The 25974-nt window shown below is 40.7% G+C and overlaps 1 protein-coding gene across 1 annotated transcript in view; it reads right to left on the bottom strand.

Moving 5' to 3' along the window:
* The window catches only part of zgc:163073 (uncharacterized protein LOC100037358 homolog), a 26252-nt gene extending 1439 nt beyond the window's left edge, over positions 1–24813 (bottom strand). The window contains 5 exon segments of the mRNA XM_060938818.1: positions 4178–4224; positions 4226–4332; positions 17445–17596; positions 22765–22792; positions 24637–24813. Of these exon segments, the coding sequence (XP_060794801.1) occupies positions 4178–4224; positions 4226–4332; positions 17445–17596; positions 22765–22792; positions 24637–24813 (511 nt within the window).
* Positions 24814–25974: the final 1161 nt, after the last annotated feature.

The following is a 25974-nucleotide window of genomic DNA, read 5'->3' as shown; positions in this document are numbered from 1 at the left end:
ACAATTGTGCAAAATAAGTTGTCTTACAAAACAGTGGTCTGCACAGGACAGTTTGTAGCCATACAGTCTGTTAGAGCAAGCCTAACAGCTTGAGCATGGAACTTGTGAACACGGAACTGCCAGTGTTGCCAGATTGGGTGGTTTTAAGTGCATTTTGGCGGATTTGAACATGTTTTGGGCTGGAAAACGTCAGCAGTATCTGGCAACACTGCTGATAACTTTGTTTATACTCTTGAATAGCTCTTCTTCATGACGACAACCAGAAGTGTACCAACACGATGGGGCATGTAGCGCCACCTGTGGCTCAGGTGCACAATGTACCTCACGCAATAGCTCAATTTCCTTGTGTGCATGTAGGATTGGATTTCTCTGGCACCCCTGCTGGGACCCTTAGCTCGATTACCGACAGTAGCTCGATTTGGATGTGCATGTAAACGCACGGAGTGTATCTCTCGGTCTAGTTCAGTACACACAACCACAATCATGGGGAAGACTGCTAACTTGACTGTTGTCCAGAAGATGATCACTGATGCCCTCCACAAGGAGGGTAAGCCACAAAAAGTCATTGCTGAAAAAGGTGGCTGGAAAAGGTGCACAAGCAACAGGGATGGCCGCAGTCTTGAGAGGATTGTTAAGAAAAGTTGATTCAAGAACTTGGGAGAGCTTCACAAGGAGTGGACTGAGGCTGGTGTCAGTGTATCAAGACCCATCACGAATAGACATCTTCAAGAAAGGGGATACAACTTTCGCATTCCTAATATCAAGCTACTCCTGAGCCAGAGACAATGTCAGAAGTGTCTTATCTGGGCTAAGGAGAGAAAGAAATGGACTGTTGCTCAGTGGTCCAAAGTCCTCTTTTCAGATGAAAGTACATTTTGCATTTAATTTGGAAATCATGGTTCTAGAGTCTGGAGGAAGAGTGGAGAGGCACAGAATCCAAGGTGTTTGAAGCCCAGTGTGAAGTTTCCACAGTCTGTGATGATTTGGGGTGCCATGTCATCTGCTGGTGTTGGTCCACTGTATTTTATCAAGTCCAAAGTCAACACAGCCATCTCCCAGGAGATTTTAGAGCATTTCATGCTTCCATCTGCTGACGAGCTTTTTGGAGATGCTGATTTCCTTTTCCAGCAGGACTTAGCACCTACCCACAGTCCCAAAACTACTACCAAATGGTTTGCTGACCATGATATTACTTTGTTTGATTGGCCAGCCAACTTGCCTGACCTGAACCCCACAGAGAATCTATGGGGTATTGTCAAGAGGAAGATGAGAAACACCCGACCCAAAAATACAGATACGCTGAAGGCCACTATCAAAGCAACCAATAACACCTCAGCAGTGCTGATCACCTCTATGCCACACTGCATTGATACAGTAATTCATGGTAAAGCAGTCCCAACCAAGTATTGAGTGTATAAATGAATATACTTTTCAGAAGTTGGACATTTCTGTATTGTAAATCCTTTTTTTGATTGATCTTAGGGAATATTCTAATAATATGAGATACTGGATTTCTGATTTTCATGAGCTATAAGCCATAATCATCAAAATTAAAACAAAAAAGGCTTTAAATATTTCACTTTACATGTAATGAATATAGAATATATGAAAGTTTACCTTTTTGAATTAAATTATGAAAAAAGGAACTTTTTCATGGTATTCTAATTTTTTGAGATGCACTAGTATAATATAGGGTGAAATGTTTTGTACCTGATTGGCTATTTGAGTAGGGGCCAAAAAATGAGTCCACTACAAAAAACATTTATTATTTGAACAATTATCCAAAACTAAGGCAATTTTTTGAAATTGCATTTCTTAATATTTCATAAGGCCAATATGAAATGATAGAACGTTTATTAACTGAAAGCAGTAGCATTGATATCATAAGAAGTGGGAGGCCAAACTAAATTAATTTAGATTGCCTTTAATTTAGAGTTGACAATCATTCATTTTCTATGCCACTTATCCATTGTGGGTTGCATTATAGGCAGTCTAGAGTAGCCAGTTGACCCAAGTCACATGTTCTTTGGACTGTGGGAGGAAACCAGAGTACTCAGAGGAAGCCCACACAGACATAGGGAGAATATGTAAACTCTGCCCAGAAAGGCCCCTTAAACATTCATTCCTTAAATCACATGGTAGATCATTCTAGGGATTTATCCAGCACTGGATTACTTATGCTGTACGACACTTTGATGTTATTTGATTCATTTTGTCCTTGATCTTTGAAAATAAAGCACTCTTCTTTTTTACTGTTAGTAAAACACACACATATATATATATATTCATGACAGCAAATTAAGAGTGCTCAGTATTGATGTTACAAAATGATTATCTATATACCTTATGCATCTTTTTGATAACAGATTATGGACAGGTCGCCAATTTCTCACGGGACTAACACAGAGACAGCCATTCACACCTCACACCTATGGGCAATCTAGGTGGGGTTTACATTAGACCGTATCAGTGGATCATCAGATTAACGTTTTTAAAATGATTAGTGTGCACACAGCAACACCAATACACGATTCGCGTGCACACAGCAATACACGGATACGCTCGGCTCCGCAGGCATCCTGCGCTCCAAATCACTCCGCCCTGAACAGCTAGTGCCCTCTGGAGGGTGCGCACTCCGGCCCTGCGCAGCTCACAGAGCGCGCGAGTGAAGTGCACAAGCAGTGATTTGGGACTGAGCCGCTGTGTGTGAGATCTCAGTGCATGTCGGGCATGCGCGTCACTTACCACTTGCAAGTGGAAGGATGGCAAGCCTAAAGACAATCATAACTACACAATGGGCAGTATTTGCATCAGTATTTGCAGTATTTTCATACTTTTATACTCTTTAATGAAAGGTGATACAAGGCGGAAGTCCGCGCCGTTTTTCAGCAGTCGCGTCACATGACCAACGCCAGCGAATCAGGAAGGTGGATGTCACAGTGACGTTGTCCAATGACGACGCCAGCTAGAGCTCAGCACAGCGTATCCGCGTATTCTCAATGTTTACACAGCATCGGACCAGACACGATCTAGATTGAATAAGTGGACCCTGGCGGATTCCCGTTTCCCAGCGTTTTCAGGCGTTTTAATGTAAACGGACAGTGCATCCGCAAAGAAAACGAGACAGATACGGTCTAAGGTAAACTTGGCCCTAGAGTTGCCAGTTGATCTAATTCACATTCTTTGGACTGTAGGAGGAAACTGGAGCACCCAGAGGAAACCCACACAGGCACAAGGAGATAATTGTATTAACAAAATATATGTATTATCATAGAAATACAGAAAGAAATATATACTGTAGTATGATAGAAGTGAACTGGGCTTGAACATGATATTGAAAGATATCAAGGTCTAATATATTATTATCAAACCAATTGAATTTCATCTGTTTTAACACTGCTTCCTTAATAATAAGAAAAATATAGTCGTCTCAATAAGATGAGAAAGTAATAAGTGATATTTGCTTTTGATGAATGACCTTTGATCCTGTTGTAACAGAGCAAAAATATATACAGTACTGTGCAAAAGTCTTGGGCACATGTAAAGAAATTCTGTCAACCAAAAATGTCTTAAAATAATGAAATGAAATATTTCAATATATTAAAAAAATACTATAAACAGCAGTTAGCCATAATAAACTAAAAAAAGTCAATATTTGGTGTGAGACGACCCTTTGCTTTAAAAAAAATAGTAGTCTCAGGTACAATGAGTGCAGTTTTATAAGGAACTGAGCTGTAGGTTTTACTGAGCATCTTGCAGAACCAGCCACAGTTCTTCTGGACACTTTGACTGTCACACTTGCTTTTTAATTTTGCAGCAAAACCCAGTAGCCTTCATTATGTTTTTTTTTTAATCTGAAAAGTGGTCTCTTATGTAATATGCTGCTCAGATACAGCACACACACACACACACACACACACACACACACACCCGTAACATTTAATTTTGTGCTGGAAAACAAATGTTTGGAACTCTAAAATGTTTTTGTACTGACTTGATAATGTCGAAGTCATAAAACAGAAATCTATAACAAAATTTTTTATTAAAAAAAAAGGTGCCTAAGACTTTTGCACAGTACTGTATATACATGACTTTGGCAACAAAAAAAAAGCAAGTGTAAAATCTATAATACAACAGAAATAGTTTTCTATAGATGTTGCACAGTAGAGTTCAGTACCGAGTGTGAGAAGTATTTGGTGGAGTTCAGCACACATGATTGTGCCCTTTGTCAAGGGCATGTAGTGCCTCCACAAAGTCCTCATATTTGCCTTTTTTTGAACACTTTGAAATTTTCTGGAATATGGGCAGAAATGTCTCAAAGTCAAGTTTCAAGTCAAGTCAAATTTATTTGTATAGCGCTTTTAACAATAAACATTGTCGCAAAGCAGCTTTACAGAATTTGAACAACTTAAAACATGAGCTAATTTTATCCCTAATCTATCCCCAATGAGCAAGCCTGTGGCGACGGTGGCAAGGAAAAACTCCCTCAGACGACATGAGGAAGAAACCTCGAGAGGAACCAGACTTAAAAGGGAACCCATCCTCATTTGGGCAACAACAGACAGCCTGACTATAAGATTAACAGTTTTAACATGAGGACAGTTTCGTTGATGTTATAACTCTTCATTGATGAAAACTTGAGTGCAAAACTGATTCATGATAACTGCAGTCCTAAAGTTAGCAAGACAACTGTAGTCCTCAGCCATAAAAGCATTACTGTAAGAGTCAAGAGCATCCTCCAGGTATAACCCTCAACTATCCTCATGGGGCCGTCCTTCACAGGAGCGATGCGATAAAACTCCGACCAGACACAGGGCACCAGGATGGATCAAGCAGGTCCGAGGGGCAGAAGAGGCCAGCATCTCAATCCCAGGACCAACATGTAACTCAGACGGACAGATTGGGGGGAAGAGAGAGAGAAAGAAAACACATGTTGTTAGGTATGCCCTAAAAATGACAAGTATTAAATCTGTGTGGTAGGCTCGCAGAGACGAGAGTCTTGACATCAGGCATGTTAATATGGTAAAAAATATATCATGACCTGCTCTGGCTGGATGCTTGATTGGGTGATGGGAGCACACTCCTCAGCAATGATGAGATGCAGATGGAACCCTTAGGGCTGGCCAAGACAATTCAGTTACATTTCACCGGGCCTGGGACATGCGACAGAAGTCTGACGGCCGATTCCCTGCAGGCTACGATAGCCAGTCGAGGTCTCCACCCTCTCCACCAAAAGATTTCCTGTTGACTCCATGTAACTCAGAGGGACAGATTTGGGGTGGGGGAGGGGGGAGGGAAAGAAAACCCAGGTTGTTAGGTATGCCCAATGTCACCTGAATAAGTAGGAGCAGTATACATATTGCACCGAGTACAAGCAGGGACTCCGGCAACTAACTAAGACAGCATAACTAAAAGGAGAGAGCCAGAAGGTAACACAGGCATGAGGGAGCCCCGGGACATAAAGCAGCCAGCCACTACACTGTCAACAAACTCGAGTGAGCAAGCAAGTGGGGACTGACAGCATCCATACATCCCAGTTTACCAAAACACTCTATGTCTGAGGACCATCTAGATCTACACCTTTACCTCATAAACACCATTAACAAAAGGCTTGACTAAACAGATATGTTTTCAGCCTAGACTTAAATGCTGAGACTGTGTCTGATTCCCGAACATTACTTGGAAGGCTGTTCCATAACTGTGGGGCTTTGTAAGAAAAGGCTCTGCCCCCTGATGTAGCCTTCACTATACGAGGTACCAGCAGATAGCCTGCACCTTTTGATCTAAGTAGGTGTGGCGGGTCATAGAGGAGCAGAAGTTCACTCAGGTACTGTGGTGCGAGACCATTTAGTGCTTTAAAGGTCAATAGTAGTATTTTATAATCAATACGAAATTTGATTGGGAGCCAATGCAGTGTGGATAAGACAGGAGTGATGTGGTCATATTTTCTAGTTCTAGTAAGGACTCTTGCTGCTGCATTTTGAACTAACTGGAGCTTATTTATGCACTTATTGGAACATCCAGACAGTAAGGCATTACAATAATCCAACCTGGAGGTAACGAAAGCATGGACTAGTTTTTCTGCGTCATGCAATGACATTAAATTTCTTATCTTTGCAATATTTCTGAGATGAAAGAAAGCTATCCGGGTGATGTTATCAATGTGAGTTTCGAATGAAAGACTGGGGTCAATAATCACTCCGAGGTCTTTTACTGCTGCACGTGAAGAAACAGAAAGGCCATCCAGAGTCACTGTGTAATCAGAAAACTTACTTCTAGCTGTATGGGGTCCTAGCACAAGTACTTCAGTCTTGTCAGAGTTAAGCAGAAGGAAATTAATAAGCATCCAGTGTCTAATGTCCTTAACACATTCCTCAATTCTATTAAGCTGGTGTCTCTCATCAGGTTTTGCAGAGACATACAACTGTGTGTCATCAGCATAACAGTGGAAACTAATACAATGTTTACGAATAATATCGCCCAGAGGTAACATATATAGAGAAAAAAGCAGTGGACCCAAGACAGAACCTTGTGGAACACCAAACTTTACCTCGGTACATCTAGAAATATCACCATTTATATCAACATACTGATAATGATCAGTTAGATAAGACCTGAGCCAGGAGAGGGCCATTCCCTTAACTCCCACAACATTTTCTAGTCTATCCAGAAGAATGGAATGATCACTGGTATCAAATGCTGCACTAAGGTCAAGCAACACAAGTAGCGAGACACAGCCCTGATCAGACGCCAACAGTAGGTCGTTTACTACTTTAACCAGTGCTGTCTCTGTGCTATGATGAGGTCTAAATCCTGACTGATACATTTCATGGATGTTATTCCTATGTAAATATGAGCATAACTGCTGTGCCACAGCTTTTTCAAGGATCTTGGAGATAAAGGGGAGGTTTGATATTGGCCGATAGTTGGACAGCTGACAGGGATCAAGGTCAGGTTTTTTAATCAGGGGTTTGATAACTGCTAGTTTAAAGGATTTGGGTACATAGCCAATCATAAGAGAAGAATTTATTATTTTTAGAAGCGGTTCAATTACTCCAGGCATTATCTGTTTGAATAGATGTGTAGGTAAGGGATCTAGTATGCAAGTTGAGGCTTTTGATGTAGAGATTAATGAAAGTAATTCAGTTTCTTTTAGGGGAGTAAAACATTCTAACTGATGATCTGATACAGTTATATAGTTAACTACAAGGTCACTTTCATTGTCTGACCTTAAATTAGTAGTTTGAATTTTTTGTCGGATATTCTCAATTTTGTCATTAAAAAAATTCATGAAGTCGTTGCTACTACATACTGCAGGTGTGCATGTGTCAATAGTGGACTTATTCCTGGTTAATTTTGCTACAGTATTAAATAGGAATCTAGGATTATTTTTGTTATCTTCTATTAGGGAGGAGAAATATGTTGATCTCGCAGCACTAAGAGCTTTTCTATACTTCAGGAAGCTCTCCTTCCAAGCTAATTTGAACACTACCAATTTTGTTTGACGCCATTTACGTTCCAATTTTCGAGTGGTCTGCTTTAATGTGCGAGTGTCATCATTATACCAGGGTGCTAATTTTTTGTCTCTGACCATTTTCCTTTTTAGAGGAGCTACATTATCTAAAGTATGGCGGAATGTTGACTCTAAGCATTCAGTTGCCTGATCAAGTTCTGCAGGGGCTGACAGTGACCCAATCAAAGTTGACAGCTCTGGGAGATCATTTATAAAGCTCTGTGCAGTAGTTGACGTGAAAGTACGTTTAATACAGTAGCGTGGTGAGGTGCATATATTATTACTCAGACATAGTTTGAATGAGATGAGATAATGATCTGAGATAACTTCAGACTGTGGAAGTATGACTATATTGTCTACGTTTAATCTGAATGTTTGTATTAGATCAAGGGTGTGACCACCATTATGGGTCGGTCCTATGACATTCTGCTTAATCCCGACTGAATCTAAGATGGACACAAACGCTGTTTTTAAAGGGTCTTCTGGGTTATCGAAGTGAATATTAAAATCTCCGACAACTAAAACTTTGTCTAAGGAAATAACCAGATCTGAGATAAAATCTGCAAATTCAGAAAGAAACTCAGAATATGGCCCCGGGGGCCTGTAAATAATAAGCAATGGAATTAACTGGGTAGACTTATTTTTCGAGGCTACATACATTATATGAGTATGAAGAACTTCAAATGTATTAAATTTATAACCAGGTTTTTGTGTTACACCTAGATAATCATTATAAATAACCGCGACGCCTCCTCCTCTGCCAGTTAGACGAGGCTGGTGTATATAACTGTAACCAGGAGGACTCGCTTCATTTAATGCTATATATTCATTTGGCTTAATCCATGTTTCAGTTAAACAAAGTACATTAAACTCCTGATCAGTAATGAGTTCATTAACCATTAGCGCTTTAGATGTAAGAGATCTAATATTTAATAGCCCCACCTTTAGATCAAAGGTGCTGGCAGCAGCTGTACAGTCAGTATGATCTAATTTTATATTGATTAGGTTACTGGAACAAACTCTCTGAAAATTTCTACCTTTTTGTTGAGCTCGGGGAACAGACACAGTCTCAATGTAGTGGACCCTGAGTGACGACTCTGTGCAGCTAGCAGACAGTCGGTTTAGCCTGTTCGTCTGCTCCCCAGCCTTGGCTCTGGATTGTCAGAAATTAACTAGGCCTGTTCTGAGAATATGACCTATGCTGCAGGAAATGAGAGCAGCACCTTCCCGAGTGGGATGGATACCGTCCTGCCCTAACAGGCCAGCAGTGCCCTCAAAATTAGCCCAAATATCTATAAAGCCCACACTGTTTTCAGAGCACCACCTGGACAGCCAGCAGTTCAGCGACCATAACCTGCTGTAAGCTACATCGCCACGCCGCATTGGGATGGGGCCAGAGCATACTACAGCATTGGACATCGCCTTCGCTAATTTAAACACCTCTACAAAGTTACTCTTAGTAACCTCAGACTGACGAAGGCGTATATCATTAGCTCCTGCATGGATAACTATCTTTGAGAACCTGTGCTTGCCTAGGACCCTGAGATTACCTGCTATGTCCGGCACCCTGGCTCCCGGAATACACCTGACTAAAGCTGCTGGTGCCCCTAAAGGCTGAGCTAATTTCACGTGCCGTATGATAGAGTCCCCTATAACCAGAGCTCTTTCAGGTTTCTCAGTGTGTGCATCACTAAGGAGAGCAAACCTGTTCGGCACGTGACGCAGAGAGGAGTGGTGCTCCCGTGGGTGAGCCTCAGCGGTAGCTTTGGCTCTACGCTTATGCCGCCGAGCCGTCACCCATTCGCCCTGCTGTAAGGGCTCTAATGCCGGAGTTGGGGGATTACTAACTCCACCTAGGGCATCCAGACTGTCCCCTACAGAAACTACACTGTTCTCATGCTCACTAACCTGCTCTAAAGCCTGGACACGCGCTTCTAGCACTGTAATCTTCTCCGTCAGAGAGCTAACTAATCTGCACTTATCACAAATAAAGCTAATAAAGCTATCGCTAGTGACGGAGGAAGAATGACTAAACATCCTGCACTCAGCACACTGAACAAGCTGAAGGTGTGCCATGATGAAAAGATTCACGTACCTTAAATGAAGATCTGTTGATATTAAAGCAGATCCAATGTGGATGGCCTCCGCTTGTGGTCTTTACACAGGAGGAGAGAAAAAGAAAGTCGATGAACTTGGACTCGAGCTCTGTAACACAGGAACACACCAGGGCAGAGAGAAGCAAAATTGATCTGAGTTTGGAGAGATTTGTACAGCAAAGTTACACATGTCGATTGCATCAGATTTTTTTTTTTGTAACAAACAAGGTGATCATGGGGTGGCACGGTGGTGTAGTGGTTAGCGCTGTCGCCTCACAGCAAGAAGGTCCGGGTTCGAGCCCCGTGGCCAGCGAGGGCCTTTCTGTGCAGAGTTTGCATGTTCTCCGCGTGGGTTTCCTCCGGGTGCTCCGGTTTCCCCCACAGTCCAAAGACATGCAGGTTAGGTTAACTGGTGACTCTAAATTGACCGTAGGTGTGAATGTGAGTGTGAATGGTTGTCTGTGTCTATGTGTCAGCCCTGTGATGACCTGGCAACTTGTCCAGGGTGTACCCCGCCTTTCGCCCGTAGTCAGCTGGGATAGGCTCCAGCTTGCCTGCGACCCTGTAGAAGGATAAAGCGGCTAGAGATAATGAGATGAGATGAGACAAGGTGGTCACATAAGGAAAATGGTTCAAATTTTAAACCATGTGCTGCCTTTATAGCCCTACAACCGAAATACCAAAACTGAAGAGAGAGAGAATGGAAAGGGTAGAGACATTGTTGTAGCAGCACTTATAACAAAAATGACTTCTTAAAAGGCTTTAAATGAGATAATATGAGGTGTTTTCCCATTTCGATTTACACTACATTCCCAGCTTCGTCACAACTTCAGATTACTTTTTTTTTGTTTTTTTTACATTCATCTAGCTTTTATAAAAAAGACAATTCTATTAAATGAGTATTAACAATAGCATGGAAAATGGTTTTTTTTAATGTAAAAAAAACCCTACATTGTTATATTCAATTCATGGAAGATAAAGCTCAAGTTGGACAACAAGCACAACAGCTGTATATACACATATATTTAAGGCAACACAAGATAGAAAACTTTTAATTCTAAAATCCTTTATGCTAGTGATTGTATTTTTAGTGATTGCATACAGTAAACTCTGCTCATGCTTAGCATAATGTTTAAGGTCATGTTAAGAGCCAGCCTGTGCATGCATGACATTCCGAAACACTGCATTCATATCTTAGGAAACAATTCCATTCATTTTTACTTGTATAGCAGTTTTAACAATAGACATAGTCACAACACACTAAAGTGCATCGATTTGGCAGACACTTTTATCTATAGTAACTTACAGTCTACAAACTTTGAATTTAAACTCACACCCTTCCTATTACAAGCACATCATAACTACTGAGATAGCTCTGACAGACATGTGCTAAGGTTTTGCTCTGAAATACTTAAGGAAATATCAGATTTGATCTTAAATGCATGGGTTGTTCCATGCTTCAGTCAAACCATATATTTCTGATGGTGTCTGAAACTACAAACTGTTGTCTTACATTCAGGATCCTTTCGCTTAGTTGATTGCCTCATAACTATAATTAACTGTTGTAGTTTTGCATGCACACTGGATTATCAGCTCTGTTCATAATTGAAAAGAAGTGAATTTTCTGCCTCTGTCTTCCAGCATGTTCAGTCCACTACATCTCACCAAATAACCCTATCTAAAGATTTTAAACAAACAAACATTAATTAATTATTTTTAATATCACATAAATAATACTTAAGTTACAAATACATTGATACACAAAAACCCTTTCTAGTAGAAATGATAGATAGATAGATAGATAGATAGATAGATAGATAGATAGATAGATAGATAGATAGATAGATAGATAGATAGATAGATAGAGCCTAAAAGTGGAGCTCCCAGGGGGTGTAAAATGTGTTTGTAAATGGCAGCCAGAGCTGTCACTCATTATTCATGTTACAGGCAGACCTGTCCGACCAGGAAGCTGTATTTGTTATGCTACAGACACTCACCATGTGCCTCCGTCAGAGGTTTAGCACAGTACGTTATAAAGTTTTGCTGTCTGTCATCCTGATATGTCATTCATGCACAATGTAAAAGTTGTGTGCACTGTTTATTGAATGTGTTTTGTTTGTGTTCGGTGCATTGGTTGAACTGTGGTTTAGCACGAGACTGCATGCAGAGGCTAATGGGGCAAGTTTGGCTAACTTGTAGAGGTTTGCATGCTTTGTTGCGCAGAGTGAGGTGTGTAAAATTCAGAACATAGTCTGGAAACATTACTCTGCTAAATTGTGTATTTGTTTACAACCATGTTATGTTAATTATTTTGGTGTTGTTTTATTTAATTTTCATGGTGCTCAGCGTGTGCTGTTTGATGTCCGGTGTTCGATGCTATAAGAGGAATAAAATGCATCTGGACCCATCAGAGACTTTCTGCTGTTGTTCTTAATGCCAAGGGCTGCTACAGTGTTTGCCAATAATCCCATGTTATTTTTAAAAGAAGGAAATTAAAAATAAGTGCTGAATAAAAACCTATCTTATGTAAATAAAGGTACACATTTTGTTGTCTGGCAGTTGAATGTTTATGAAATACATTGCCTTGCAGTTACGTTTGGGTTCCCTGTGGTGGTACACATAAGTTGTTTTTATGTATGGATGTCATACAGGCGGAAAAGCCACTAAGAACCAGGTTGATGCATTATCATAATGGTCAGAGATCTAACTAGGCCTTTTCAGCATATTAGGCCACTACGCAATGTTTCCTTGCCGGCACGCCTGTAAAAGTTGCCTCTACACTAAAAACAACAACTTGTCAATCTTGAAAATGTGGTCTTTTGTTTAATTTTCCCTTGTCATCCCCATGCTGTGGCAACAGCATGCCGCCATGTGACTGTTCTATATTTTTCGTGTGCAAGTGACTGTTCTACATTCTTTGTGTGCAAGTGATGTTACGCTTGATCGGGCATCAACACTCAAATTAGGACACGATAAAATCAAGATGAAAACTCATCTCACAGTATCAAGAAGCAGCAGGATAAATGAACACATTATGATAATTGCACTGCTTCTAATCTGCCAAGAAAGCCAGATTAGAAGCAGTGCAAACCTTAGCGAGTTTGGATACACAAGGAGAACAATGTGGGTCAACTTTGCCAGGTGAGATATTAGCAATGCTGCTCTAGTAACCCAGTAACTTTATTTTACTTATGCACTTTTTGTTTTACAGACATACCAGAGTCAAATGAAATTGTGCCTGAAACCCTCCCAGCAGAGATGCACACTGAAAGTGGTTGCCAGATGGAACTCACTGGGTTACAAATATCTTAAATGGAGCAGTGCAGTCGAGATATGACTTGTGAATTGGTGGGACTTAAGAAAAATGTTTTAATTTATCTCCATTGATTGTTCCTTTTGATTAAAGTGATTTTACTTTCTCTATGAAAATAAAATAGAATTAGCATAAAATAGTACTACTTCCTTTGTGATGTTTTTATTACATGCTTTTAGACTGTGTTTGTACTGTATTTTGTCAAAGATCTTTATTGTTTGAAATGTAAAGGTTTGTTGGGTTAATAACATGTAAAAACAATAATAATTAGAATATCAAAATATGTTAATAAAATATACTACTTATGTACGTCTTTATATTTTGGATTTGTATATCATCCAACATGGCAGCGTCACACTGTTTTTCTCACATGGTTGCACACAAAGAATTTGGACATACTCCACTCCCTGTTCACGTAAGCAACCAGTGCATAGCTGCCTGAGTAGTTCCATATGGAGATTGTCACTGATCATGTTAGTCAGGTTTACTTCCTTCCTTATGCTGTGTTTGCAGTAAAATGCCATCTGTGTTAAGAGGTGCTTATGTGCCACGCACGTAATATGCAGAGGTGGAAAAACTGGATTGACAAAGTAAAAATCCTGCTTAGGTTTTCCTTCTGCCTGTGCTCTCAACACAGGTGATTTCACCAATTAGCTCATCAACCTGGCTTAGGGGATGTGGTAATTAGGATCAGCTGGTTCATTGAATTGGCTGGAGAAAAAATGTGGCAGGGTTTTTACTTTCTGCACCCGGGTTTTTCCACCTCTGGTAATATGTGCCGGCTCCCAAGTTAGATTTGGATAGTCATGTATTGTAATTGAATGGCTGAAGCTGAAAATAAAGCTAACACTTGGTGAACATCAACTGGTTGTTTTATTCTTATTCCATAAATATGTCACCAATATAGTTGAATATTAATTATAATAAGTCTTCAATCAAAAACATTCACAGCAACTTTTGGCAAAAAAAAATCTCATTAATATTACCAAAAAAAGAGTGACTTTCAGGGAACCCATGAGCTTTTGGGGGCTTAAGGCGACCCCTGAATGCCCGGCTGTTATGACTAGTGCCACTACACTGATATCTTGGTCTAGTTGGAACCCTGCCATATTCTCTTAAAGGACATGGGACATGAAACATAAATGCACGCTACAGTGGTGCTTGAAAGTTTGTGAACCCTTTAGAATTTTCTACATTTCTGCATAAATATGACCTAAAACATCATCAGATATTCACACAAGTCCTAAAAGTAGATAAAGAGAACCCAGTTAAACAAATGAGACAAACATATTATACTTGGTCATTTATTTATTGAGGAAAATGATCCACTATTACATATCTGTGAGTGGCAAAAGTATGTGAACCTCTAGGATTAGCAGTTAATTTGAAGGATGAAATTAGAGTCAGGTGTTTTCAATCAATGGGATGACAAATCAGGTGTGAGTGGGCACCCTGTTTTATTTAAAGAACAGGGATCTATCAAAGTCTGATCTACACAACACGTTTGTGGAAGTGTATCATGGCACGAACAAAGGAGATTTCTGAGGACCTCAGAAAAAGCGTTGTTGATGCTCATCAGGCTGGAAAAGGTTACAAAACCATCTCTAAAGAGTTTGGACTCCACCAGTCCACAGTCAGACAGATTGTGTACAAATGGAGGAAATTCAAGACCATTGTTACCCTCCCCAGGAGTGGTCGACCAACAAAGATCACTCAGAGAGCAAGGCGTGTAATAGTCGGCGAGGTCACAAAGGACCCCAGGGTAACTTCTAAGCAACTGAAGGCCTCTCCCACATTGGCTAATATTAATGTTCATGAGTCCACCATCAGGAGAACACTGAACAACAATGGTGTGCATGGCAGGTTTGCAAGGAGAAAGCCACTGCTCTCCAAAAAGAACATTGCTGCTCATCTGCAGTTTGCTAAAGATCACATGGACAAGCCAAAAGGCTATTGGAAAAATTTTTGTGGACGGATGAGACCAAAATAAAACTTTTTGGTTTAAATGAGAAGCGATATGTTTGGAGAAAGGAAAAGACTGCATTCCAGCATAAGAAACTTATCCCATCTGTGAAACATGGTGGTGGTAGTATCATGGTTTGGACCTGTTTTGCTGCATCTGGGCCAGGACGGCTTGCCATCATTGATGGAACAATGAATTCTGAATTATACCAGTGAATTCTGAAGGAAAATGTCAGGACATCTGTCCATGAACTGAATCTCAAGAGTAGGTGGGTCATGCAGTAAGACAATAACCCTAAGCACACAAGTCATTCTACCAAAAAAATGGTTAAAGAAGAATAAAGTTAATGTTTTAGAATGGCCAAGTCAAAGTCCTGACCTTAATCCAATGGAAATGTTGTGGAAGGACCTGAAGCGAGCAGTTCATGTGAGGAAACCCACCAACATCCCAGAGTTGAAGCTGTTCTGTACGGAGGAATGGGCTAAAATTCCTCCAAGCCGGTGTGCAGGACTGATCAACAGTTACCGGAAATGTTTAGTTGCAGTTATTGCTGCACAAGGGGGTCACACCAGATACTGAAACCAAGGTTCACATACTTTTGCCACTCACAGATATGTAATATTGGATCATTTTCCTCAATAAATAAATGGCCAGGTATAATATTTTTGTCTCATTTGTTTAACTGGGTTCTCTTTATCTACTTTTAGGACTTGTGTGAAAATCTGATGATGTTTTAGTTTATATTTATGCAGAAATATAGAAAATTCTAAAGGGTTCACAAACTTTCAAGCACCACTGTATATCAGTTTCTTTCCATTAAAAATATGAAATAATTGCATCAACAAATGCAAAATTATCTATTAAATTTAGCAAAATCGTTATATTCGTGATGATTATATGGCATTTCTGCTCGAGCTCCGATATGCATATTTTGCAACCGGAAGAGCCGCTGTCACGTGATCATATGTCACAAAAACTTTCGGGTACAGCACAAGCGGGTAGATGAATATGGAGAAGTGTGAATCGTGATGATGACGAATGCGACAAAATAGTTTTTGTGTCTTGGATGACAAGAAAATTGTTTCGTTTTTAGAGTATTTAACGTACATTGAACATCATGGTGTATTGCGACCTCCCAGTCAGTCAGACACGCTGTTACTCCTGTTAGCAATGTAGCTAGGCTCAGTATGGCCAATGGTATTTTTTGGGGCTGTAGTTAGATGCGACCAAACTCTTCCACGTTTTTCCTGTTTACATAGGTTTATATGACCAGTGACATGAAACAAAGTTCAGTTACACAAATTGAAAAGTGGCGATTTTCTATGCTATGGAAAGTCCGCACTATAATGACAGGCGTACTAACACCTTCTGCGTGCTTCGACAGCGCATTGATACCTTCACTCGGAGTTGTACCATTTTTTTAGACAGGGCGGACGGACCAGGGCATTCGACCGCCTGGCCGTGCCCGACGAGGAGCGCTCTCGGCCGGCTTGGGAGGCAGACGGCAGCCCCTCCTGGAAGTGTGGTTTTACCATGGGCCTCATGCGGTAAGGATTAGTATTATAATTTTGGGTGTATCAATTATTTATTATCATAATTCTGACTCGTTTCGCCATTTTGAATGTTTTCATCTTGGACTCTGGAAGCATTGTATCTCAATCAATCTCGAAAAATATCAGCAAAAAAAAACTAGCTTGCAACGGACTTTAGCTAGATCTATGATGAACTTTCAATGTATGATACAAAAATAATACTTCTTTCAACAGATCATTAGCCTTTGAGCAGAATTGTTTTTAACTTACCAGGAAGTGTTATCGAGCCGACCGCTTTCAGTTTCATGGGGATTGAATGAACTCTCACTCTCAGAATCATCTGACCCGTCAGAGTAAAGACAAGATCTATGTTCATGTGAATTTCCAGCTATCGGTTCGAATTGATAGGGTCTAACTTCACATCTCTGTGAAACATCAGGAATGTCACTGTCGATGGTGTCCATTTCGGTAACCTGTTTACATTAGATACCCAAGCGCTGGCTCCTTGAAAAGTTTTTGTGATGTCACGGGTCACGTGACCGCTTAGCTAATTAACGAATCATTGTTTTACGCTGATGTATAAAAAAGTTAAATAATGTGATGATTTTCACATTTTTGATGCCCTGCAGTGATTTAGATGGCATTTCTTATGTCCTTTATACATAATTATACCCAGAAAAAAATCCATGTCCCATGTCCTTTAAGTTTGGAGCTCCACTCTGCTATAAAGATGGTTACATGGACAAATACATATTGTAATATTGAGGAAGGATCATTTCATGAGAAGGGATGTTTAGATTTTGCCAGCATTTTGACCTTTTAGTAAGAGTGATCTATACAAAAGTAGGCCCTGTTCCTTGACATACAGTACTATCCTGTGGAAATTGCCACACAAACACCAGCCCCCACCTCACCCCCATCCACCCCTCAACCACACCCTGGGTAAGTGTGACGCAACAGTACATCGAAGAAAATCTTTTATGCTTTCTTCAGGGATCATTTATTTACTTGTTCTGTTACTAATTATAAACTTAACCTCAGGCTTTGATGTCCCCAGAACTTTAAAGAGGTCTGCATTGGTAGGGTTCAGACCCAAAGCCCTCATCACATCCCCACATTGCCCAAGTGAAATTTCACCCTTCTTTGACTTAATGAACAGTGAGAAGGTATCTTGGATGTCTGCATGGAGTTAGCACAAGGAAAAGATGGACAATTTATTAGAAACTAAGTACAGTTGTGGTCAGAAGTTTACATACAGTGACATGAATGCCATCTTGGATATGAAAGTCATGGCAATATTTGAGCTTTCAATTATTTATCTGAACTGTTCTTTTTCTGTGGCAGAATGCTTGTACAGCACACATCTTTAAAAAGAAAACCTAGAATTTGATGCACAATTTTCTTTGGTTTTTCTGAAATCAACACAGGGTCAAAAATTTACATACAGCACAGCTAATATTTGGGTAAAATGTCTCTTCGCAAGATTCACCTTGACCAAACATTTTTTGATTACCATGAACAAGCTTCTGGCAGAATTCTGGTTGGATATTTTATGACTTTTCATGGTAGAATTGGTAGAGTTCAATTAAATTTGTTTTTTTTTTTCTTGGCATGGACTCTACTTATAAGCACGGTCCATATATTTTCAATAGGGTTGAAGTCAGGGCTTGTTTTAAGCTTAATGTTAGCCTGCTTTATCCTCCACAACCAGCTCTGATGCATGTTTAGGTTCATTGTCCTGTTGTGACTCCCAATCATGTTCAAGTTTCCAATGGCTTGAGGTTATGCTGAATAATTCTGAGGTAGTCCTCCTTCTTCATTATTCCATCCAATTTGTGCAATGAACCAGTTCCACTGGCAGTAAAACAGCCCCAGAGCATGATGCTGCTACCATGACCACTAGCTGGTACAGTGTTCCTTTGTACATCGTGGTCACTGTGGCCAAACAACTCAATCTTTGTCTCATGTGACCATACAGCTTTCCTCCAAAAGGCTTTTTCTTTGTCCATGTGGTCAGTTGCAAACTTTAGTTAAGCTTCAAGATGTCAATTTTGGAGCAGGAAGTTATTTCTTGGATAGCAGTTTCAGTCTAAAAACTGTTGAAGAGGTAATATCAAGAAAAGCACAAAGACAACACAAGGTTTTTTTTTAAATAAAAGTGATAATTTACTTGTCAATGTATTGGTACAGCACTTTTAACAATAAACATTGTTACAAAGCAGTTTTACAAAAAATATAGATTTTAAACATATGAATTAATAAATTTATCCCTGGGCGGCACAGTGGTGTAGTGGTTAGCGCTGTCGCCTCACAGCAAGAAGGTCCGGGTTCGAGCCCCGTGGCCGGCGAGGGCCTTTCTGTGCGGAGTTTGCATGTTCTCCCCGTGTCCGCGTGGGTTTCCTCCGGGTGCTCCGGTTTCCCCCACAGTCCAAAGACATGCAGGTTAGGTTAACTGGTGACTCTAAATTGACCGTAGGTGTGAATGTGAGTGTGAATGGTTGTCTGTGTCTATGTGTCAGCCCTGTGATGACCTGGCGACTTGTCCAGGGTGTACCCCGCCTTTTGCCCGTAGTCAGCTGGGATAGGCTCCAGCTTGCCTGCGACCCTGTAGAACAGGATAAAGCAGCTAGAGATAATGAGATGAGATGAAATTTATCCCTAATGAGCAAGCCTGAGGTGATGGTGGCAAAGGAAAACTCCCTGGAATGACATGAGGAAGAAACCATGAGAGGAACCAGACTGAAAAGGAAACCCATACTCGTGTGTGTGATAACAGATAGTATGAACAACTTGCTTCTATAAGTATGTCCTATATGGTTAAAAAGTGCAACTGTGTAACCAGGAAATTCATTATACTTTTAACATGAAGTCTATTTTGTTGAAGTTGCCAACTGTTTATTGACAGAGACTTGAGTGCAAAACTGTTCATGACAACTGCAGTCCTAAAGTCATCGTTGCAATTGGAGTCCTAAGCCACCCTAGCAAAACTGTTTGTATTAATTGTCCAGAGCCATGTTCTAAGTGTATGTTAAGCTGTCCATATAGGACCATCCTCCACAGGAGCGAGGTGACAAATTCTCCAGACAGAAGTATAGCATGAGGATGTATCTGGCAGGTCAGGTGAGCAGGAGAGGTTAACAAGAACTTTTTCAGCCTCGACTTAAACACAGACTGTCCGAGTCCTGAACACTACTTGAAAGGCTGTTCCATAATTGTCAGGCTTTGTAAGAGAAGGCTTCACTATTTGAGGTACCAATAAATAGCCTGCACCTTTTGATCTAAGTTGATGTGTGTCAGAGTGCAGGCACTTACAGATGTATATGCAGGGGAGAGCAGGGCACAAATTGTTGACAAAGCTAAATTGTGAGACAGGAAGAGTAGTCAGAAAGCAGGCAAGGGTTGCTCAATCAGCAACCAGAGTAATAGAGGCAAGACAGGTAACATAAATGAAGCGAATAATAAGGCCAAGTTTACATTAGACCGTATCTGTCTCGTTTTCTTCGCGGATGCACTGTCCGTTTACATTAAACCACCTGGAAACGCCGGGAAACGGGAATCCGCCAGGGTCCACGTATTCAATCCAGATCGTGTCAGCTCCAGTGCTGTGTAAACATTGAGAATACGCGGATACGCTGTGCTGAGCTCTAGCTGGCATCGTCATTGGACAACGTCACTGTGACATCCACCTTCCTGATTCGCTGGCGTTGGTCATGTGACGCGACTGCTGAAAAACGGCGCGGACTTCCGCCTTGTATCACCTTTCATTAAAGAGTATAAAAGTATGAAAATACTGCAAATACTGATGCAAATACTGCCCATTGTGTAGTTATGATTGTCTTTAGGCTTGCCATCCTTCCACTTGCAAGTGGTAAGTGATATGCGCTGAGATCACACACACAGCGGCTCAGTCCCGAATCACTGCTTGTGCACTACACTCGCGCGCTCTGTGAGCTGCGCAGGGCCGGAGTGCGCACCCTCCAGAGGGCACTCACTGTTCAGGGCGGAGTGATTTGGAGTGCAGGATGCCTGCGGAGCCGAGCGTATCCGTGTATTGGTGTTGCTGTGTGCACGCAAATCATGTATTGGTGTTGCTGTGTGCACACTAATCGTTTTAAAAACGTTAATCTGATGATCCGCTGATACGGTCTAATGTAAACCCCACCTAAGTGAGGGTCAGAAGAATGAACCGCTTGGTATGAACTGGAGAAACACAGAACAATACTTCTCATTAAAGATGGGTGTGTGAGAGGCTTAAGTAGCATGGCTGATGAGTTGTAAATGAGTGGCAACTGTCATCAATAAGCCGGTGACAGGGGGTGTTATGTTTCTTGGGAGTTGTAGTTCAAAGAGTCCATGTTAGTAGTCTAGTTATTGCTGTTGTTCTCAATGAGTTTACTGATAGTGTGGCAGGTCATAAAAACCAGAAGTTCATTTATGGGGCTTTTCCACTACCAACGCGGCTGAGTTGGGCTGAGCTGTGCGGTGCTGAGTTGGGCTGAGTTGAGCTGAGTGGGGCTGTTGGGGTTGCATTTCGACTACAACCGCTCTGAACCGTGCTGGCTGGAAGTGGGTGGACACATTGGGTGGAGTTAGCGAAAGTGGGTGGACGTCACGTGATGTCGTTAGGCGGCGCAAACAGAGACATCAGTGACCTTTTAAGCGGTAGTCTCACGACCCGGATAGTAAACAATAAACATGGAGTCGTTAGTGTTGCTGGTCTTGGTGCTGTGGCTTGTTGTCACCGACAACGCCAACAGATACTGGCAAGAGCGTATAGATGAGGCGAGGCGCATAAGGCTTCGTAATTCTTCTTCTTCCGGGTTTACAGATCCCAGCGTTCTCGTGGGGCGTGTGTGGGCATGTGAGGACACTCCTCCTCACCAATCAGTGCACAGGGGAGTGTCTCCCCACGCCCCTAGCCCCACTCGGCTCGGTTGGGCTCACTTCAGCCCCACTCCAAAACCGTGCGAGTTTTGGGTGCTGAGTAAGGCTGAAGTGAGCTCAGTCGTGCTGCTCTGAGGTAGTCGAAACGCGAGCCGTGTTGGGCTGAAGTGAGCTGAAAAAGGGTAGTGGAAAAGGCCCATTAGTCCATGGTGATATAAAACTCACTGAACTGTAGACAGTCATCCATCAGCTTCCAGTTCATGGCAGGGCTGTGCCATGGTGGTTATTCCTGACCATCCAAATCAATTTCCTTTCAGCTGAGGGTGACAGTTTGGGTTTTCTTGAAGCAAAGTGGCTTGGCAAAGTGACTACACCTCCCAACAATTGTTCAAACTGATCTTGGGATCTGCAGTTGTTGGCTCCAAGAGACATTCCGGAGTTGTGTACATCTGCAATGTACATCTTTCTCAAATCTGCACTGAGCTCATTGGACTTTCCCATTTTACCGTGTGTTGGTCAATCCAATGAATGCTGTAAACAAACCCTTTTTATGAAGGCACAGAGAAGCTACCAGCTGTAGTCCATCATCATCACTAACAGGAAGTTAAAAGGCCTTGGCTTTGGTAAGATAAGCCAGTATCTCACTGGGCTGCAACAGCCTACGACTAGTTGGAGACACGACAATTGCGATAAAATATGCAAATTAGCAATAATTTTCACTTGGAATCACACTGAATTGATATTCGCATATTTTACCACAATTGTTGTGTCTCCAACTAGTCGCAGGCTGTTGCAGCCCAGTGAGATACTGGCTCGCACTTCCTGTCTCAATTCGCACTTCCTGTCTCACGGAAACTGACTTGAGATGGGTTTGTGGCAGCTTTGCGACACCAGCGACACATTTGCGGCTATTTTGAGAGAAATTTTGTCGCACTAATTTTTTGAACATGTTCAAAATTTCAGCAATGAAGGAGTGACACTTTGCAACTCATGCGAGGAAATTGAGAAGCCCCACAAATGTTTCAAGACACTTTTGAAACTCTCTCGCGAATGTCGTTCGCAATTTGTCGCAAGCTGTCGCAGCCCAGTGAGATACTACCCTTAAGAACATTTTGGAAGTTTCAGCACCTCTAAATTAATAATCTTTAGTGAGTGTATGTAAATGTTTGACCCAGTATGTATGCTTTTGTCCCTGTGTTGATTTCAGAAAACCCAAAGAAAATTGTGCAGCGAATTCTAGTTTTTTTTTAGCTGTATGCTGTACAATCATTCTGCCACAAAAAAAAACAGTTCAGAGAAATCATTGAAAGCCCATATATTGCCATTACATTCATATCCAAGATGACATTCATGTGACTGTATGTAAACCTCTGACCACAACTGTATAATCTATGCTGTCAGATCAAGCTCATAACTCCAAAATTCATTAATAAGAGCAGATTTCTTTATACACATTTGTTTACCCTCAATTTGCTCAGCACTGAAGTCATTCTGCAAACAAGGAGTGAGAATTATGTTACAAGACAGCCACTTCCACAAATGGGTTTACTGACAGGCAAGCTAAAAATCTGCATCATCGCTCATTACATAATTATCCTGATATACAATACTAGCACATACCAGGTACAAGTTCTCACTATTTAATGAGATTGACCACCATCTGTAATTCAAAGAAGGCATTATAGTGCAGATGTTGGTTTATCATTAAGGTCATGGTGTAGCAGCTGTTGGGTCACACATTCCCCATTCTGGCACTAACGCTAACATATCCTTGTTGCACTGAATATTTTGGATGCCATACCAACTACTCCTGGGATCATGGCGGCTAAATTGAGAACAATGAGCTAATACCAAATGGCAGACCCGAAATCATATGAATACTCTCCACATATATGCTAAGTGAGATTGACCATCATTCATGTCGACATACTCCAGTAATTGAATGCCAGATAGTGTGAGTGCTCAGACAACTACTACTATTACCTTTAGAAGGTTAAGAGCCTCTCTACAGCCAGAATGTATAGGCTGAACCTGTTATGTAGTCTGGCATAACATCTAACACTGACTAACCCTTTTATCCTAATAGATTTTTGCCTTCTGGATACTTCATGAAGTTTTTAAATAACATTTTCATTTCATCTTCATATGTCTATTTTTTTTTCAAAATCAAATTATACGTGAAATATGAACAAACAAGCAACATACATTCATTTGTTCATTTTTCACTAAACTCTTTATTCTGGTCAAGGTCCTGATGGATTTCACCCCAAATGTAATGGGATGGGCGTAGCACGCACGCACGCACACACACACACACACACACACACACACACACACACACACACACAAAGGAGCAATTTAGCATAGCCAGTACACCTACAGCATTTTTAGCTATGACAAAGAGAGAACATGGAAAACTTCACAAAGTCATTAACCCAAGAAGCTCAAGCTTAGACCCAGGACCATGACGTGAGGTGGCAATGCTACCAACTGTGCTTCCCAGTTATAAATGGAAAAAAAAGTAGTGTAAGGAGAAAATATCAATAGAGGATATTACACGGTTGCGCGCAGATATGAAGTTTATCTTCGAGTGGTGAATATATTCACGAGTGAGTAACGCGAACAAGTGAAAATATTTTCAACACAAAAAGATAAACTTCATATTTTCATGCCACCATGTAATGTTCTTCATAGTTTATGGACACATCAAAAAAAAATGCAAGTGAATCAAAAGAATTTTAATTTTGAACCGGTTCGCCATTTTGACAATGTGCGTCTAGTCAGTGGAAAACACTGAGAATGACATCATCAGAATGAAATATCAGGAAATATGTCCCTCAGATCTGCAAAGTATTTCGTATGAAAATTGTTTTTTTAACACGATAAGATAAACTTCATATCTTCAAGCCAAAGTGTGATTTTCTTTTTATTACATAGACACATTCACAAACAAATTCCCCAACTTTATCAAAACAATTCATCAATTTCCTCACAAGTGACATATAGAGATTTATGCCACAGTTTTGGATCTCCATATCCCGGATGTAGCTCATATGAAAAATACGAGTGGCGTATTTACCAGTAAAATAATATAATAAAATATCACTCAAGATAACTTCATGCTAAATTTATTACCTGATAGCACTGGTACAAATGGGCAAAAACAGGCCTTACTCACATAATCTAAAGGATGGTTAAATATGAAGCTTTAAAAAAAAAAACACTTTAGTACAATTTCATGTTGGAAGGAAGGATTTGGCTGACCAAGAACATTTCTGTTTGACATTAAAAAATTATATTTCTTAACTCAAGTGCACACCTGCTGATGAACTTACCATGGCAACAAGATTGGATTTTTGCCCCACCTTCAGTGCTGCTGCAGCACTTGATGGAGCCGTAGTAGGCGGCGGAGAAGGAGCTTTATCTGGAGCTGCTTCTGGTGTAGAATCAGTCTGTGGCACTGGAGAAGAGGCCTTGGATGGTGACTTTATGTGCTCCTTTTGTGTAGCCATAGTCATTATTTACCAGAGCTGAAGACAGCATGAATGTAGATGGTCTAAGTGATTCGTGCTTATATACTCTACCTTCTCCTCTCATAACTATGGCAGGTGGCCAAAGGCCTGCAATATTGCACACAGTGCTAAAACAGGAAAGACCAGAGGATACCCAAGGGTGTCCCAAACTTTGCAGGAGTCCTCATCTCTTACCTCACCAGATTGTTATCTCAGTGCGTATTTTTGACTTTTAGAGTCTTTTCCTGCTTCTTTACAACACTACTTGGTTGGATCAAGTTTTGATGGACACAAGGACAAAAAGAAATAATGACTGAGAAAGGAGGAAAGACCATTAACAGAGAAGGAATGCTTGAAGACTGCTTTTAATAGGTACTTTTTCAACCCCTCATGCATGGTAAATCACCCCATCTCCCAAAAATTAAAACCCTAAATATCAGACTGTATTTTGCCAGCATTTTGACCTTTTATTGAAAGTGATCCTGTCTACTGCTAGCTTGACATGTCAAAAGGAATACAATATTCCTTCTTATTCTCTCAGACACCTTGTATTGAACTTTAGACCATCACAGATGGTGAAAGCAGTAGATGTAAAAGTGAAATGAATATTAATTCTTGAAAATCATTTTTATTACTTAAAGTCTAATCCAAAGAAAGATTAAGACACAAAGGTCATACTGTCCTAATAAATCTGTGTCCTTTAAAAAAAGGATTCAACAAGGGTCACAAAGTGGTACAAAAATAGACTCACACTTGTGCACACACTAATAAAACACAAATCTTTGTCACTGCTTATACTGACCTTGGTACTGCTGTATTTTCATACATCTTAAAAGTAGATTGCCTTTCAGATTGTTCAAGTGTAGGTCATAAAAAGAATTTTCCCTGACACCCAATTATTTTTATGACCTACACTTGAACAATCTGAAAGGCAATCTACTTTTAAGATGTATGAAAATACAGCAGTACCGAAAAATACAGGTGCACCGAAAGCCACCGAATTCGAATTACAGACTTCCAATTTAATTAGTTTTTTTAAAATAGAACAATTAATGAATTTAGGGCTGTTCATTTAGTGAAAGAATGACTGTCAGTGCATGATCAAAGGTAAACCTGCTCATGCACACATGTACTTCCTCTGTCTGTTTCACTGCGCGAAGC

Source organism: Neoarius graeffei, chromosome 14 (assembly GCF_027579695.1).
Source record: "Neoarius graeffei isolate fNeoGra1 chromosome 14, fNeoGra1.pri, whole genome shotgun sequence".
In the NCBI taxonomy this organism is placed as follows: Eukaryota; Metazoa; Chordata; class Actinopteri; order Siluriformes; family Ariidae; genus Neoarius; species Neoarius graeffei.
Note: the sequence above shows the minus strand (reverse complement) of the source record. Positions and strands in the feature narration are given on the sequence as shown.